At 37.4% G+C, this 17,062-nt stretch overlaps 1 protein-coding gene across 2 annotated transcripts in view; it reads left to right on the plus strand.

Moving 5' to 3' along the window:
- Positions 1–17,062, plus strand: part of adgrv1 (adhesion G protein-coupled receptor V1) — a 563,049-nt gene that overhangs the window by 6,738 nt on the left and 539,249 nt on the right. For both annotated transcript variants that reach the window (XM_072582867.1, XM_072582868.1), the window contains exons 2-3: positions 7,047–7,231; positions 13,921–14,070. In XM_072582867.1, coding sequence (XP_072438968.1) covers positions 7,049–7,231; positions 13,921–14,070 — 333 coding nt within the window. In that variant the 5' untranslated portion in view covers positions 7,047–7,048. The remainder of the gene's footprint in view (positions 1–7,046; positions 7,232–13,920; positions 14,071–17,062) is intronic.

Genomic DNA, 17,062 nt, shown 5'->3' on the forward strand with positions numbered 1-17,062 from the left:
CATACAGTTCTGGTCATAGCATTATAGGAAGGAAGTAGAAGCTTTGGAAAGGATGTAGAGGAGATGTACTAGGATGTTGCCTCGTATGGAGGGAAGGTCTTACAGGGAAAGACTGAGGGACTTGAGGCTGTCTTCGTTAGTGAGAAGAAGGTTGAGAGGTAACATAATTGAGACATACAAGATGATCAGAGGGTTAGATAGGGTGGACAGTGAGAGCCGTTTTCCTCTGGGTGATGGCTAGCATGAGGGGACATAGTTTTAAATTGAGATGTGATCGATATAGACAGATGTCAGAGGTAGTTTCTTTATTCAGAGAGTAACGGGGTGTGAACTGCACTGCCTGCAACATTAGTATACTCACCATGTTTAAGGGCTTTTGAATGGTCATTGGATAAACACATAAATGAAAGTGGAATAGTGTAGCTTAGATAGGCTTCAGGTTGATTCCGCAGGTTGGCGCAACATCGAGCACTGGAGGGCCTGTACTACTCTGTAATGTTCTATGATGTAGAATGCCAAATAAATATTATTGCCCTTTGGGCTAATTTATTGTAATTCATTTCTTGCATTGTCAATTATTTCATAAATAATTAAATAAATGTTTTAATTAATTGAAATAATACATCAAAAAGGTGATACTGGAATGATGCATAATCAGGTCATTTGCTGGTTCAGATCCTGAGACAAGTATTTCTGATACTGTTTTAATATAAACATTGAAATTATTCCTATTTTAGATAATTGTAGTCGCTAGTTGATTGGTATACTCACTTTGAAATATAATTTAAATGACCAAAATATTTTCAACATTGAATGAGGTTACAGTGCAAAACTCTAAATGTAAATTTAAGAGGTATTACATTTCCATAATTATTCAATATGTCAAGGTAATTAATAGGATTTTATTTCCTTATGTATTTGATCTATCCAAAGATAACTGTGAAATGGCAATATTTGTACAGAACAAAGATAGTGTTGTAAGTGATAGCATGTTCTTATTGCTGTCTGAAGTGCTACTTGTCCAGTTCTAAATATAGGTTTTTGAAAAGGTTAACGCAAATGACTATGCAGCTCGTAACTATGTAATATTCATGGAACTTGCGTAGGAAGGTGTGCAAAAGCAGCTCATTTGTTGCTGGTTGGATGAGAAATACCAGGCGATTATTAATTGATGATCCTATTATGAAACAACGTCTCTGCTTCCAAAGGAGTAACACAAAGACTTTAAAATGACCTTTCTGTTTTGGCAATGGGGCTAACCTTTCATCACATGACTTCTAAGCATCATGTGTCGCTGTATCAGTTTCAGAATCCAGTTAAGCATGGGAAGGAGAAAGGAATGCCAACTCATGCAGTGAGTGACCAATTAACATTAAAATGTTCCTGTGGCTTTTGAGAAATATTTACGTTATGTGAAACTTACTCTCATAATTTTAGTTGTCCTCATATATTACATGAGGAAATGAACAGCTGATTTGCAAAAGAACTGACTGATTACCAACTATTTTGATGCCATTAAGTTTTTTATTCACAATTCTAAGTTGTGCAATTTGTTGACAACGCAAGAGTGGTAAAGAGGTATTCATGATATAAGTTGTATGATGAGGTCTTGCATGCAGAGCAACTTGGGAATATGTGTAATAGATCTTGTACCATTGCATTAAATAAGATTCTTCAGCAATACCAGAATGATTCTGAAATGTATTATAGTTCATTCCAATGTCCTGTTGAGAAGACTGTGGAAGAAGTAGAAGAGAATGCTGAAGTATAGAAGAGTAGGAAGCTGAAACTTACAATTGAGCTATCCAGCCATGACTGTAAAAAGGAAGCAAAAGTCCAAATACAAACCCAAAACATCTTCCATTAAATCCTAAAACTGCTCTGTTCATAAAAAATACTATTTGTATATGCAAAGTAGTCATGCTTGAATGAGTTGAATAATGTTAGAATTTGCTGTGTGATTCCTCAAATGCTATGTTATTTTATTTTGTTATGTTACTACATTGTGAGTAATGATGCAGATATAAGACACACTGTGTCTGTCTGTCGTGAATACTGAGCAGCTGAATGATTGTCATATTGCTTCTCTTTGTATTTGCATTTCTTTGTGGCATGTAATACCTAATCTGCTACTTTTCAATTATTTTGTAATTGGAATGCATAAATGTGCTGATTGGTGCAGAGTTTCACTTGTTGAAATTGTACATAAACTTATGTAGTATACACATCATCATTATTACATGCCAGCACCATTCAGTGGATCTGATCTTGTATGCTTTTAAACACATGCACAATCATTTGTACAGGAATGCATGATTGCTTGGGTGTGGTAACATTGTCTCTTCTGATGTGTAGCTAGACAAAGATCAGCTGTCGGGTATTTTCTTGACACATCCAATTATCTGCCTGAGAATTAATCTTTGTGCAAACATGAGGTTGCCTGTATCTGATCTTCAAGCACCCAGAAGCTGACAAAGTGTAAGAATTTGAAATTAATTCCAAGAGCAGCTTATGAAAATTCATGTGAGGTGTTTCTTCTGTTTCTGTCACTAAAATGTACCATTTATTTGCAATTTACTCCATTGTGAAGGAGTGTTGGACTTAGTCTCACTTTCTCACCTGAATCAATCTTGCTCCAGTGGCAAGCCTAATATAGTCTAGATGGCAGAAGATAGAGCCAGATGCAGTGGATGACCAGGGCACCTTGATCTTACTGAGATACACATTTCAAAACACCTTGCTGACCAGCTATCAAGATAGTTGGACTTTACATTGATTCTGGGAGTAGGTAGATGAGACAAATCTGTCGTACCAGGTTAAACCAATCCCTGAGCTGCTGAGGATAGGATGCAACCAACATGGATCGGCTGGCCATTTGAAACGATTTGGTGTGATGTGGCCACTACCGTAGATGAACAACTACCTGAAGCCACAGATGGGTGAGAGTGAGGATCAATACATGAACAACTCCAAATACTGCAGTGAGTAGCTAAGAGAAATGCTAACACACTCCCATGATAGATTTCATTGTGAACTACAGTGGAAAATGCAACTTAGATACATCATTGTCCATACCTAGATAACAGTCTGCTCTACACTCTTTTCTTTATTCTTCTTTAGGATAAAGGCTTCACTGGGAAGGTTAGCATTTGTTGCCCATCAGTAATTGCCCTTGAACTGATTGATATACTGTTTCAGAGGCCAAATTAGAGTCAACCATATACTCTGGGTCTGGGGTCATATGTCCATTACACATACGGATGGCTGATTACCTGCCCTAAAAGACATTCATGAACTTCACATTATAATATTAGTGTCTGGTAATATGGGGCCAGGCCCCAAATATCATTACGATCTGTTTTGGAACCAGAGTTTCTTTTTTGTTTAATGCCCAAAAAAATACAGAAATTGCTGGAGAAACTCACCAACTGTGGAGAGGAAAACAAAGTTGATGTTGAGAGTCCAGTGATCCTTCAGCAGAACTCCTGCAGAACTTCTGCAGTTCTGAAGAAGAGTCACTGGACTTGAAACATTACCTCTGTTTTCTCTTCACAGATGCTGCCAGATCTGCTGAGTTTCTCCAGCAATTTCTGTTTTTGCATGCTTAAGATCTTCAACATCCACAGCTCATGGTTTTATTTTATCTTTTTGTTTAAGCTGCACCAAATTTGACATCCCACCTACTTACTGAAAATAAAAATCCCCTGAGATTCCATGGTGTAAAACCAGCAAAATGTATTTTACAATGCAAAGCTGGCAGGTAAAACAGCCAACTGCACCTATCCTGTGTTAATTCTCCATGTTAAGATATGAGGTGAACATGAATTAACAGTCATCAAATACACCCCAAATTACGTTAGAAGAGGAGAAGGCCTTTCAGCCCATTGATTCTGTTCCACCATTTGAAATGACTATGGCTGATGCCTTTAACTCAGACGAGTTTGACTCAGACTATTCCCATACATTTCAAGCCATTGCTAATTAGATATCCAACAAACTCTAATTTAAACATATTCAAACACTAAGCTTTCACAAATCTCTTTGATAGTGAATTCCACAGATTCTCACTCTGTGTAAAATAATTTCTCCTGTCTTGATCCTAAATTAAAACCCCTTATTTTTTAAGTGTGCCCCAACCCCTGGTTCTTGACTCCCAAACCAGGAGAAACATCTGTATTTACTTTGTTATTTCTTTAAGTATTTTGTAAATTTCACTAAGGATCGCCTTTCATCCTTCGAATGCCCTAGTTTGTCTGTAGGACTGCTCCGCTATCCTGGGAACAAAATGGTGAATCTTTGATACCTTCTGTCTTTAGCAGTAATATCCTTCCTGAGGGAAGGATACCAAAAGTATACACTATACTCCAATCTTACTGAGTTTCTGTAGAATTGAAGCTGTACTCCTATCATCTTGCGATAAACATAGACATTTCATTAGCCTCCCAGATAATTTGCTGCACCTGCATGTTAGCCTTAAGTGACTTAGTTACTAGGATACCTAAGTTTCTGTCTATCTACATTTTCTAAGCTCTTGTCATTTAAGAAATACTCTGCATATCTATTCCTCATAACTAGATGAATACCTTATTTCTTCCAAATTATATTCCATCCATCATGTTCTCACCCATTCTCAAAGCCCATCCAAATGCTTCTGAAATTGCTTTATGTCTTCCACAAAATACAAGTTCTCTCTTGGCTGTGTATCATCCACAAATTTGGACATATATCATTTTATCTCTACATACATTGACATTTATATTATGAACATTTGGGGCCCAACATTTGGGGCCTAGCTATTTATTCTCTCAGTGCACTACTAGTCACAGCATGCCAATGTGAGAATAACCCATTTATACTGACACTTTGTTCTCTGCCTCTTCAATATTCTTGAATTCATACCTACCTTCTATCCCACCTCCAGTGGGAGACCTTTTCAAGACCTTTTGAAAATCTTAAGTATGCAAAGTCTATCGACTTCCCCCATAGCAATTTTCTTAGTGACATCTTCAACAAACATCAACAGGTTCATTAAACATGATTTGCCATTTCCAAATCTGTGCTGACTATGCCGAATCAGATCATTATTATGCAAGTGTCCACTTATCACATCCTTTGTAAGAGATTCCAGTGTTTTCCCTACTTCTGGATGGCAAACTTTCAATCTGCAGGAATCATTGCAGAATCTGTAGAAGTTTGGAAGATGATCATCAAACAATGCACAGATAAATTCTATAGCCACCTCCTTCAACACTCTTGGATGTGGAATAATAGGCCCTGGAGACTTATCAATTTTCAGCCCTATTAATTTCTCTCATAAGCATTCTTCTTAATAGTAATTTACTACAACTCTTCTTTCTCCCGAGTCACTTGGATGTTTAATTCTGGGCAATTTCTGGTGTCTTTATCCTTAGTGAAAATAGACACAAAGTAATCATTTGGCTTCTCTCCTGTTTCCCTATTCCGAATGATACATCAGTGTTTAGCAGTACTGTCTTATAGTATGAGGGACCTGGGTTTAATTCCTGCCTCAGGTATCTCTCTGTGTGGAGTTTGTACATTCTCCCTGTGTCCGTGTGGCTTTTCTCTGGATGTTCTGGTTGCCTTGCACAGTCTGAAGATGTGCAGGTTAGGTGGATTGACTGTGCCATAGTGTCCAGGAATGCATAATTTAGGTGGATTAACCATGGGAAATTCAGTGTTACTGGGGTAGGCCTGGGTGGGATGCTCTTCAGAGAGTTGTGTGGACTTGTTGGGCTGAATGATCTATTTTGACACTGTAGGGATTCATGAAATCCTGACTTTGACTGTATTGGACCAACATTCATTTTACCCAGATATCTTTATGTAGCTATTGAAGCTCTTACTGCCTGTTTTTGTTTATTGCTAAATTGTATTCATCTTCTATTCTTGACTTTCTTATTATTTTCATGCTTCTCCTTTTTATTCTGAAAAACCTCCGAATCCTCAGATTTACCACTATTTCTGGCAACTTTAAGTCTTTCAAGATGCACTGTGGCAACTTTTCAAGCCTCTTTCATTAGCACCTTCCAATCCCACAGCCTCAAGCAGTGAGGATAAGGTTGACAGACATATGGGGACGCCACCTACAAAGTCCCCTCCAAGTTACCTGCCTTGGAATTATATTTCTGTTCCTTCACTGTTACTAGCCCAAATATCTTGTAAGTTACTCAGGAACAACACTGTTCTGTATATATTCTACATGGCCTGCAGCATTTCAACAAGACAGCATTATCTTCGAAGAGCAATTAGAGATGGGCAAAAAATAATAAATTTAAATGAAGCTCACATTCCAAAACCGAATAAAACAAATTCATTTTGACAGGTATTTGAAATATCTGTACAGAGGCTGGTATCCTATCACCAAGTAACTGATCCAACTCTTTCAGAGCGAATGTATTGTCTGACATTCCTGTTCTTATCTGTCAGCCAGAGCTCCCTGATTGGCCCAGATTAACAACCCCAGTCAGGGAACCCATATTCTGTAAGGTTCACCCGGCTTACCTTGTCACTACAGTATTTGACTAATTGGATTGGAACAGGGTTTATGGAGGATTTGGTGTTGCTGACGAAAGTTGTGGGGTGACAGGAGCGAAACTCGAAAGCACTGTGTGAAATTTAAAGAGAGGATTTTTTAACTGCATTCAACGTGATGAGTGAAGATTCAAAGGTAGCTCAGTGAATACTTCAACTTTGGAGACAGAAGTGCCACAAGCTGCTAATGTTGCAGGTTAGAGCTGGAAGTGAAGGAGGCAGCAAATGGCACGTAGACAGGGCATGAGTCATGAAATAAAGGAGTTTGATGTTTTGGCTGCTGGAATTATGTCTTTTTTTTAGTATCTCCTTTATAAGAAAAACTTTAAGCCAATGTAATTATAAGTTATTTATTAAGTTATTTATAAGTATTAATAACTTTCCATGATTTGAAAGTCTTTACTCAATTTTGGGTTTGTGTATTTTTATTTATAATACTTATATTATTTGGTCCTATTTTGAACTGGTGTTGTTTTTTTGTTTTGTCTTTACAGGAATGCCTGCTGTTTTCTTGGTGGCTGAACTTGTTTTGAGTCTTTGTGTCACGGTCACTTTTGGAAATACAGAAGTTAAGCTTGCAGGTCAAACAAATTTTGTGGTGAATGAAACAAGCACTTCAGTTATACGCCTGGTTATTGAAAGGACAGGGCCACCAGCCAATGTCACTGCACTCTTACTGGTAAGACACTGAAATCATCTCATAGAGTCAAACAGCATAGCAACAGGCCCTTTGGTGCATCATGTCTGTGCCAACCAACAAACATCAAATTACACTAATCCCATGTACCTGCACTTGGTCTATAACCAACTATGCCCTGGCATTTTAAGTGCTCATGCAGATGTTTCTTAAATTTTGTGAGAATACCTGCCTCCTCCACCCTCACAGGTAGCACATTCCATATTTCTACCACCCTGTTGTTGAAAATTATTTTCCTTAGATCTCCTCTAAACCACTTACTCCTCATCTTAAACATGCAGCTTCTGGTCTTAGACACATCTACCATGCAGAATCCTACTGTTGAACTGCTCTAACTTGTCAAGCTTTCAGACAGTGTTTGGTGCTATTTTGCACATCACAAATACTTGAAGGAGTAATTTGCCCGAATTGGTGTTTGAGGAATTGGGACAAAATATGACTTTTATCCCAAAGCTCAGTGCTGTAAAGGGTGTATTTAAAAATAAAGTTATAATTCTTCATATGATTTTGGCAGAAGGGTTAAATATATCAGTTTCTTTAAACTGTATTCTCCAAGGAAATTGGAGAAGCAAGAATTGATTTTCGTTTTGACTGTGAGACACGGACATTACTGTCTGGGCCAGTATTTGTTGCCCATCCCTATTTCCTCATGAAGGTGGGGGTGAGCTGCTTTCTTGAAATGCTACAGTCCTGGGGATGTTGTTGCTACCATAATACTGTTGTGAAGAGAGTATAAGGATTTTGACCCAGTGACACTGAAGGAATAGAGATTTAGTTCCAAGTCCACATGATGTGTGGCTTGGAGGGGATTTTGCAGGTGGTGGTGTTCTCATGCATCTGTTGCCCTTGTCCTTCCAAATGGTGGAGATTTTGAGTTTGAAATCTTGGTGATTTACTAAAGTGAATCTTATAGATGGTGTGCCAGTATTGAGGGGAGTGGTGAAGGTTCTTTTGGAAAGAGAGTACATTCTAAGTATTACAGGCTTTAGCATATGGCTCGCAACTTTCACTCAATGATGAAGCAAGGGCTTTTGTTGGTTTCAAAGACATATATTTATAGAGGCATAACAATATTTGGGCAATAAAATTCCCCCTTCCCAGCAACAATTTAATTTTGCATCAAGTTAAGGAAATATCTTAGTGTGCTGAAGCATTGATCTCAGTAATAGGATGAGCTGCCAACCCTCTGAAGTATTTCCATGCAACAAACCAGAAAGTTACAAAAGTAAAAGATGGCAGACCCCAGAAACAAAAACAGAAAATACTGGAATTATTTAGCAGGTCAGACAACATCTCTGGAGAGATTTAACAAAGCTAATGTTCCAGGTCTGTTCACTTTTATCAAAACAAAAGTTAAAAGTAATTAAAATATCACTTTATAAGACTTTTACCATAAATCACAGAATCATGGAATTGTTATGGCACTGAAGGACACCATTCAGCCCATCATCAACACACTGGTTCTATCCCTAATTCTAATTGACTGACTTTACCCCATATCTCTGTATACCATTTATATCCAAATAAACTTTCAATACACCCTTGAACGTTGCAATTGAACCTGTCTTTTCCACACTTACAGGCAGTACATTCCATACTTTAACTACTCACCGTATGTTTCATTTCTCTCTTGCTTCTTTTGCACATTACTTTAATTCCATGCATTCTTGTTTTTGTTTTTTTTTGTGAGCAGGAACAGCTTTACCCAATCTACTTTAAGCAGTCACTCATGATTTTGAAAACCTGTTTCAAATCTCCTTTCAGCCTTCCTTCCAAGGAAAACAGCCCAAATTTCTTTATTCTAACCTCATCTTCAACGATTCTCATTCCTGGAACCATTCTAGTAAATCACCTCTGTAATTTCTCCATCTTTCGTGTAAGCTTGTGCCTACAATTGTAATGGTACTTCAGCAAAGCTCAAACATGTGTCTTATACAAGTTCAACATCACTTCTTTGCCCTATACTGTATGCTATTAATAATACAGCTGTATGCTTTATTAGCTACTTTCTTGCCACCTTGAACATTCTCTGCACATATTCCACTGCCCCTGTGCCCCTTTTACAATTTTCCCCTCTATTTAATATTGCCTTTTTATGTTCTTCCAACTAAAATGGGTCATTCACACTCCTCTGAATTGAACATTACATGCCAGCTCTCTGCCCTCTTCACCAACTTGCCAATGTCCTTTTCGGATTCCACACTGTTTTCCTCACAGTTTACCGTTCTTCCAAGTTTGTGTCATCCACAATCTTTGTAATTGTCTCCTGCCTTCTAAGCTCCAGATCATTAATATATGGTTCCAATACAGACCCCTGGGAACTCCACTATAAACCTACCTCCAGCCCGATAAATATCCACTATGACTTTCTGTTTCTCCTCATTCAGTCAATTTTAGATCCACATTGCTATTGTCCCTTTTATACCATGACCCATAAATGTCCTCTCAAGTGTTGTGAAAATAATTTATGATTGCTTGAGATTGACGCTAAATTAAAGGTTAAAAACATTTTCAAATGAACTTCATTATAATTTAAAAATTGGATTTTTTTATCATTGTAGAGAAAGTTAATATTCTATAAACAGAAAATGAGCATTTTCAAGGCCAGTGAATGGCATAGTAGTACTTGTGAAATTAGTACCCAGTTACAACCCAGTTATTTCACATTTAACAGAATGTACCATTTTCTTTTTTTTTACAGTGACACTAAAAAGTTATGTGTGGAAGTGCTTGTCAATTACATTGATTTTTATGATTTTAGTCTTGAATGTTTGGAATGGGTAAGGTTGCTTCAATGGTGAAGCATAGAATTATGCATAGTGACTACCACCTGATGAAGGAGCGACACTCCGAAAGCAAGTGTGCTTCCAATTAAACCTGTTGGACTATAACCTGGTGTTGTGTGATTTTTAACTTAATTCAGGTTGGTTGTTTAAACTTTTTAAAAAATTGTGGTGTCTTTGATCAGTCAAAGATATTTCAAATTTCAAATACTGCAACCGCAGAGTATTACAAAATAAACAAGCCTTGGAAAATTTCATTTATCATATATAGTCGTGAATGTCAAAAACAGTCAATCATTGGAGTTCACATGCAAATCTAAACTTGAAATATGGATTTAGAGTCATAAAGCATAGAAAGAGGCTCCTTAGCTCACCATATCTATGCTGACCAACAAACCCCAAACTACACTAATCCCACTTACCTGACTTGGTCCATAGCCTCCTCTGCTCTGGCATCTTAATTGCTCAGGCAAAAATGTTATTTAATAGCTCCTGTTCACAGACACCAGCTTTTGCCCAAAATGTCGATTTTCCTGCCCCTCGGATGCTGCCTGAACTGCTGTGCTTTTCCAGCACCACTCTGATCTTAATTTCTCATCCATATGCAACTTAATTGACGTGAGAGGACTTGCCTTCACCTCCCTCTCGGTGAAGCTAAATTCTCATATCTCCTCTATGCCACTTACTCCTCATCTTAAACTTATGCTCTCTGGTCTTAGACACGTTTGCCATGGGGAAACAATTCTTACAATATACCCTGTATTTGTCTCTCAATCAGATCTCTATCAGCCTCCCCGTTCCAAAAAAAAACAAACCCAGCCTATCCAGCTTGTCCTCATAGCTGAGACTTTCCATCTCAGGCAAGATCTTGGTGAATCTCCACTGCATCCTTTCCTGTGCAATCACATTTTGCCAGCAGTGTGGTGACCAGTACTGAACAGAGTATTCCATCTGTGGCCTAACCAATGGTTTGTGAAGTTCTACGTTGCCCCTATATTCAATGCCCAGGCTAATGAAGGCAAGCATCCCTGATGCCTCTTGACCATCCTGTCTACTTGTGTTGACATCTTTGTGGATCTGTGTACTTGTACACCAAGATCCCATTGTTCTTCCAAATGCATCACCTCATACTTATAAGGATTAAGTTCAATCTGCCATTTCTCTGCCCCGTTTACCAGCTGATCACTATTAAACTTTAGCCTGAGAGCATCCTCCTCACTATCAACAACACCACCAATTTTCATGTCATTCGCAAACTTACTAATGATATCGTCAACTTTCACTTCCAAGTTGTTAATGCGGATAACAAACAGTAAGGCTTCCAGCACTGACTCCTGTGGTACACTCCTAGTCACAGGTGTCCAATCATAAAAACAACCTTTGCCTCCTATTTGCAAGCCAGTTTAGGATCTTACTGAAATATTTTACATCTTCCTCAGAACACACATTCCTGCTTAGCTTTGCATTATCTGCAAATTTTAAACTGGCCCTTACACCCAAATAATTGATATAAATTGTGACTTGTGTAACCTTATTGACTGATTAAGGATAAGCTAAACCTGGACTGTTTGGATGGGAGTTTTACCTTTTACAGCAACCTAAGACTATTACTACTGGCCTCGGCATTCTGTACACGTCCACTCCAATTTTCCTCTTCATTAACTTTGTTTCAGTTGCAAAATCTGGCACAAATGAACTGAGTTTTCGTCTGTTATTTAATCATATTTACCGTTACTGTACTCATGGGACACATAAATAGCTTGTTTCATAGGATCACTTCTGTGCTTCAAAAGATGTGTGTATTGAGTTTTTAACATCTCTTTTACAGTTTATAAATAAAATAAAAATTAATGTCTAAATTGATGAGAAAATATATTTATGTAGAATTCTTTAATAATTATAACTTCTCATGAAGATTGAATTTGAATGATATTCTTTATTGTGTTATAGCAAATCCACAAAGAGCTGCTAAATTATTTAGTGCCATTGGACCTTACTTAAAACAATCATTTGCTGCTGGCACTCTGTGCCATGTTGTTAGTGCAAGGGTTCAAATGACAACTTTACAGTAAATGATACATTTCGACATTTTCTTTGTTTTGTTCTAAGGAATACGATTTGCAGAAATATGGAAATTTTATTCTGGTGGCTCAGTAGAGTTTTGATTGTATATGGTTAGTTATATTAACTAATTACTACAAAATTGCTGCAAAAGTATAAGGCTACTCTTTATACCTATAATTTAAACTTTGGTAAGATGTACCTTTATGTGAATAATACTCAACAATTAATTTGAGTGTCATGTATCATAATGTTAAATAGTTTCCTTAAATATGTGGAGAAGTATCTGCTAATTGTTTATAATGTACAGGGGTGTGAATTGTGAGTTCCTTGGAAACTGTCTGAGGCTTACATGGGCTACTTACAATCTTGAGAAAATCCTGTCCGTCACTAAGACTATCTACTTGCATTTCTACAAAGTTGCCCATTTCGATCGCTAAGTACAAAAATACAATTGCCTCAACCAACATTCATACCTTTGTTACCTCTAGACTTGACTATTTTAATGTTCTTCTGGCCTTGAGCCTTGGGGGTGGGGGGGCGGGGGGGGGGGGGGGGGGGGAGAAACGCAGTGGTCTCTTCGCAAATTCCTAGAATTGCCTTAAGTTGTTTCTGTGTGTTAAAGGTGCAATAAATGCAACTTAATTTTCTGGAAGTGGCCATATGGTGGTGTGAAGTTGTGAATAAGTTACTAATTACTATACCTACTATTTTAGTTCAGCCACAAGCATTTTTCCCGTAATGTGAAAATTGGAGATAAAATTTATCCCAGATTTTACCAAAACTTTGCCAATAAAAATTCATCTGAGCCAAATACTGATATTTCTTTCTATTATATCATTGTTTTGTTATAAGGCCACATTATTTCTTCCAATATGAAATGAATAAGCAAATGATAACAAGTAATGTTCACTAATGGGATCAATGATGTTTTTTTGAAACTTTGTTCATGACATGAGGGTGTCGCTGGCTAGGCCAGCATTTGTTGACCATCTCTAATTGTCCAGAGGGCAGTTAAGAATCATACACATTGCTGTGGGTCTGGAGTCACACGTAGGCCAAACCAGCTAAGGATGGCAGTTTCCTTCCCATTAGTGGACTAGATCGGGTTATTTTGACAATTGATGGTGGATTCATGGTCATAATTAGACTTTTTAATTCCAGGTGTTTATTGAATTCAGATTCCACCATCTGGTGGGGAGGGATTTGAACCCAGGTCCCCAAAATGTTACCTGTGTTTCTGGCTTAACAGTCCAACAATAATACCACAAGGCCATTGCCTCCCCAGTAAAGTCACTGCAGCTAATGTTCTAGAGGTACAAGTTTAGTTGCCATCATTTAAAATTTAAACTTGTTTAATAAAGTCTGGAATTGGAAGCTAGTCCAGTAATGGTAACCATGAAATTATTGTAAAAAATCATCTAGTTCACTAATGTCCTTCATGGAAAGAAATTTGTTATCCTTAATTGTCTGATTGTCATATGACTCTAGACCCATAGTATTGTAGCTGACTGTTCTCTAAAATGGCCCAAGCAAGCCATTCCATTCAAGGGCAGTTAGGAATGGACAACAAATACTGGGTCTTGCCAGTGATGCCCCCATCTCATAAACAAACAAATAATTTACAATTCTGCCTTTTATATTTAATAACATTGATTAATATTATGTTGGGTAAATTATATCCATTGCTGAGCTATGCACTTATTGGAAACACATTATCTTTAACATTGGGTCAACAGTCCTGTGTTTGTTGAAGTCATCTGATCAATTTTGTAAATGTGAGTTGTAAATGCTCCAAGTTCACTCATTCATTACAATTTTTTTTAGCTTCAAGGGGAGGATTCTGGCGATTTTGAGGCCACATCTGCTGCAGCCCGATTACTGACTACAGAAACGAACAAAACAGTATATGTTGCAGTCAAGGATGACGGTTTTCCAGAAGCAGATGAAACTTTTATATTTTATCTAAGGCTGCAGGTATCTCCATTTTCCTATCAAATTCATAGCAAGTAAACCAGAATGATTTCATGCTCAGTAAATACTTCATAAAATATCCTTCATATGTTTAAGCTCTGTCTATTGCCAGTGCAAACAAGTCAAGTTTATCAAGAGTAAATGAGTGCCAATTCTGCACATCAGTGTTTCCTTCATGTCAGGTATGACTTCAGGCAGTGGAGATTTCCCTCGATTCCCATTTACTTAAATTTTACTCAGGCTCCTTTACTCAGTCAAAAGCTGCCTTGATATCAAGAGTAGTCAGTCTGACCTGCCTCTGGACTCAGCTCTTTTGCCCACGTTTGAACTACAGCTGTAATGAGGTCAGGAGCTGAGTGACCCTGACAGAATTTGAACTGAGTGTCAGTTAGCAGGTTCTTGCTAAACAGCTGCTGTTCGATAGCCCATCTAACACCTTACTGATCATTGTTAAAAATTACACATGTGGTTATAGTCCAACAGGTTTATTTGAAAGTAGCTACCTGATGAAGGAGCAGTGCTCCGAAAGCTTGTACTTATAAATAAACCTGTTGCACTATAACCTGGTGGTGTGTGATTTTTAACATTCTCCATCCCAATCCAACACTGACACCTCCACATCATTGACAGTGGATTGTTGGGACAGTAATTAGCTTGATTAGATTTGTCCTGCTTTCTGTGTGCAAGACATAACTTGGCAATTCTCCATGTTGCTAGATGGATTCCACTGGGTTTAAAACAAATTATTTTAATTCTGTTGGCTTAAAGTCTTTTCAAACTTTTAAATTGTGTGCAATGGTAATATTGCAGCATTTTCTTTGCTTGCAAGTTTTTTGAACTCTATTATTGTGATGCTGTTGTATTTTCTTCTAACTTAACAAAAATCATGAATAAGATGTGGGTATCGCTAGCTGGCCTAGCAATTATTTCCGATCCCTATTTGCCCTTAAGAAGGTGGTGAACCACTGCAGACCATTTGCTGTACGTATACCCACCACGCTGTTAGGAGGGTAGTTCCAGGATTATGACGCAGTGACACCAATAAAATTTTAAGCTCAATGTGACAATGCATGCTTTCTTATATTTAAGCTTCAAATTCTTTCTTGTAGCCATACTACATCTGTCTGTTGTTTATGGGTAATTTTCCTGAATTTTTTCTGATCAAAATGATGGTTCTTGAAGTTTACACTCTTTCAGTCAAGAGGGAAGATTTCCACTTCTCTGTGGGGAAAAATGATATTTTCTTGCCTTACACAGCACAAAACACAATGTATGTCTCCTCACATCATCTTTTAATTGAATTTTTGTGGCTATGGAGTTAATCTATTTTCCTGCTGAAATCACAGTTTAAATCAGGGAATTCTTGGCTTACTACAATCTTTAAACACTTTTCACTCTCTTCTATATAATGGTTTAAAATATTTTAACTGTTCTTTGTTTGCTTTAAATCTTTTTGGATCTTCTGATAACAGAGTCTAGGCATAAATTACTGTTTCTTTCATTGCTCTTTCTACCATTCCAAATGGGGCTTGCTTGTAATGGAACAACTTTCATTTTGAAGGACAAGTGTTTCTTTACCCCTTCTATCCTTCCCAACCTGGTCTTTTGCACTTTTCAACTTCTCCTACCAGCTCTGATGTGAAGCCTTTCTTCTGCAGTATTATTTTTATTCTGTGTAATAGTTTCTAATTATTACTTTCGGGAACTTGATTCTAATATAATCTCAAAACGTAATATTTGGTTTTCAGTGCTGTGGAGTTCTGACCCTGTTTATTTTTGAAGGGACAATCAGAACTCATTTGGAACAGTAAGCTGAAGACAGGAAAGCATGTGACTTAAATTAAATGACTATCAAACTATCTTGTGATGTAATTGCTGGGATGTTTACTAAGTTAAACTGTTACCACTTATGCAAGAGATAAATGACCGGGGCTACATGCAGAAAGAAGCAGAAGAAAATAAAGGTCTTTGAAAGGAAGTCTTGAACTGTTTTAGCGGATGTGAAGTAGCCAAAATTGAAGGGGTTGCTTGACTGTGGGTTTTTGGTTGGGTGTATGGTGGTGTTTGGAGACAGTAATGAAGGGAACTACATCTGAATGTGTCAAACATCTGCAAAAACCCAACCAAATACAGCCTCATGCATTGAGTAAGAAATTTTAAAGTGAGCATATGAATAATATTTCATTGCAGTTGAATGTCTATCTGTAAAGGATATTGCTGGGAAGAGGATTTTTGTTTTGCTTTTTATGATTAGACCTTTCTAAAGTTTCTTATATCTAGTTTTCTTTCTCTTGTGCTATTTTTATTCAAAGGGTTTTAGCATCCTTGTCTGAATATCAGTTATTAACCATCATTGTAACCAAATTGTGAAATAAATTTATGGCTTTGGAAACTTGCCCTGCATGGCAATCAACTGGGATCATAAAATCGGGGGCAGTTGGCAGGATAGAATTCTGTTGAATTTAGAGGGACGTATGAATTTTGTAAAGAAATGAATAACACAGGAGGTGTTCTAAAGTTTATTACTTGGATTGGAATTTTAAAATGGCTTTGATTTATTGCCAGACTTCTGTGCAAGTAGAAAATAAATTGTGGTTTATTTGAAATTTTCAATGAGGGCAATACTGAGAGTGTTTGTCCATAAGTTGGAGTTAGAAACAACAGCAGGATTTTATAAGTTAAAATGCTTAAAGTGAATACCTAGGATTTAGATTTGAGAAGATCGAGGCCTGAAAGTGATATACTGCGAGAATGCACTAGTTTGGTTAGAAAGGAAAAAGAAAACTTGTGTTAGAGAGAAAAAGAAATAAGAAGATGACTTGGAAGAAAAAGAAATAAGAACAATGGGAAGAAAATACTCCTCACTGTCTTGCATGAGTGCAGCTCCAACAACATTCAAAGCGTGACACCATCCAGGACAAAGCAGCCCATTTGATTGGCACTACATCCACAAGCATTCATTCCCTTCTCCATCGACTCAGTATCAGCAATATGT

The sequence above is a fragment of the Chiloscyllium punctatum genome, chromosome 2 (genome assembly GCF_047496795.1).
Source record: "Chiloscyllium punctatum isolate Juve2018m chromosome 2, sChiPun1.3, whole genome shotgun sequence".
Classification (NCBI taxonomy): domain Eukaryota; kingdom Metazoa; phylum Chordata; class Chondrichthyes; order Orectolobiformes; family Hemiscylliidae; genus Chiloscyllium; species Chiloscyllium punctatum.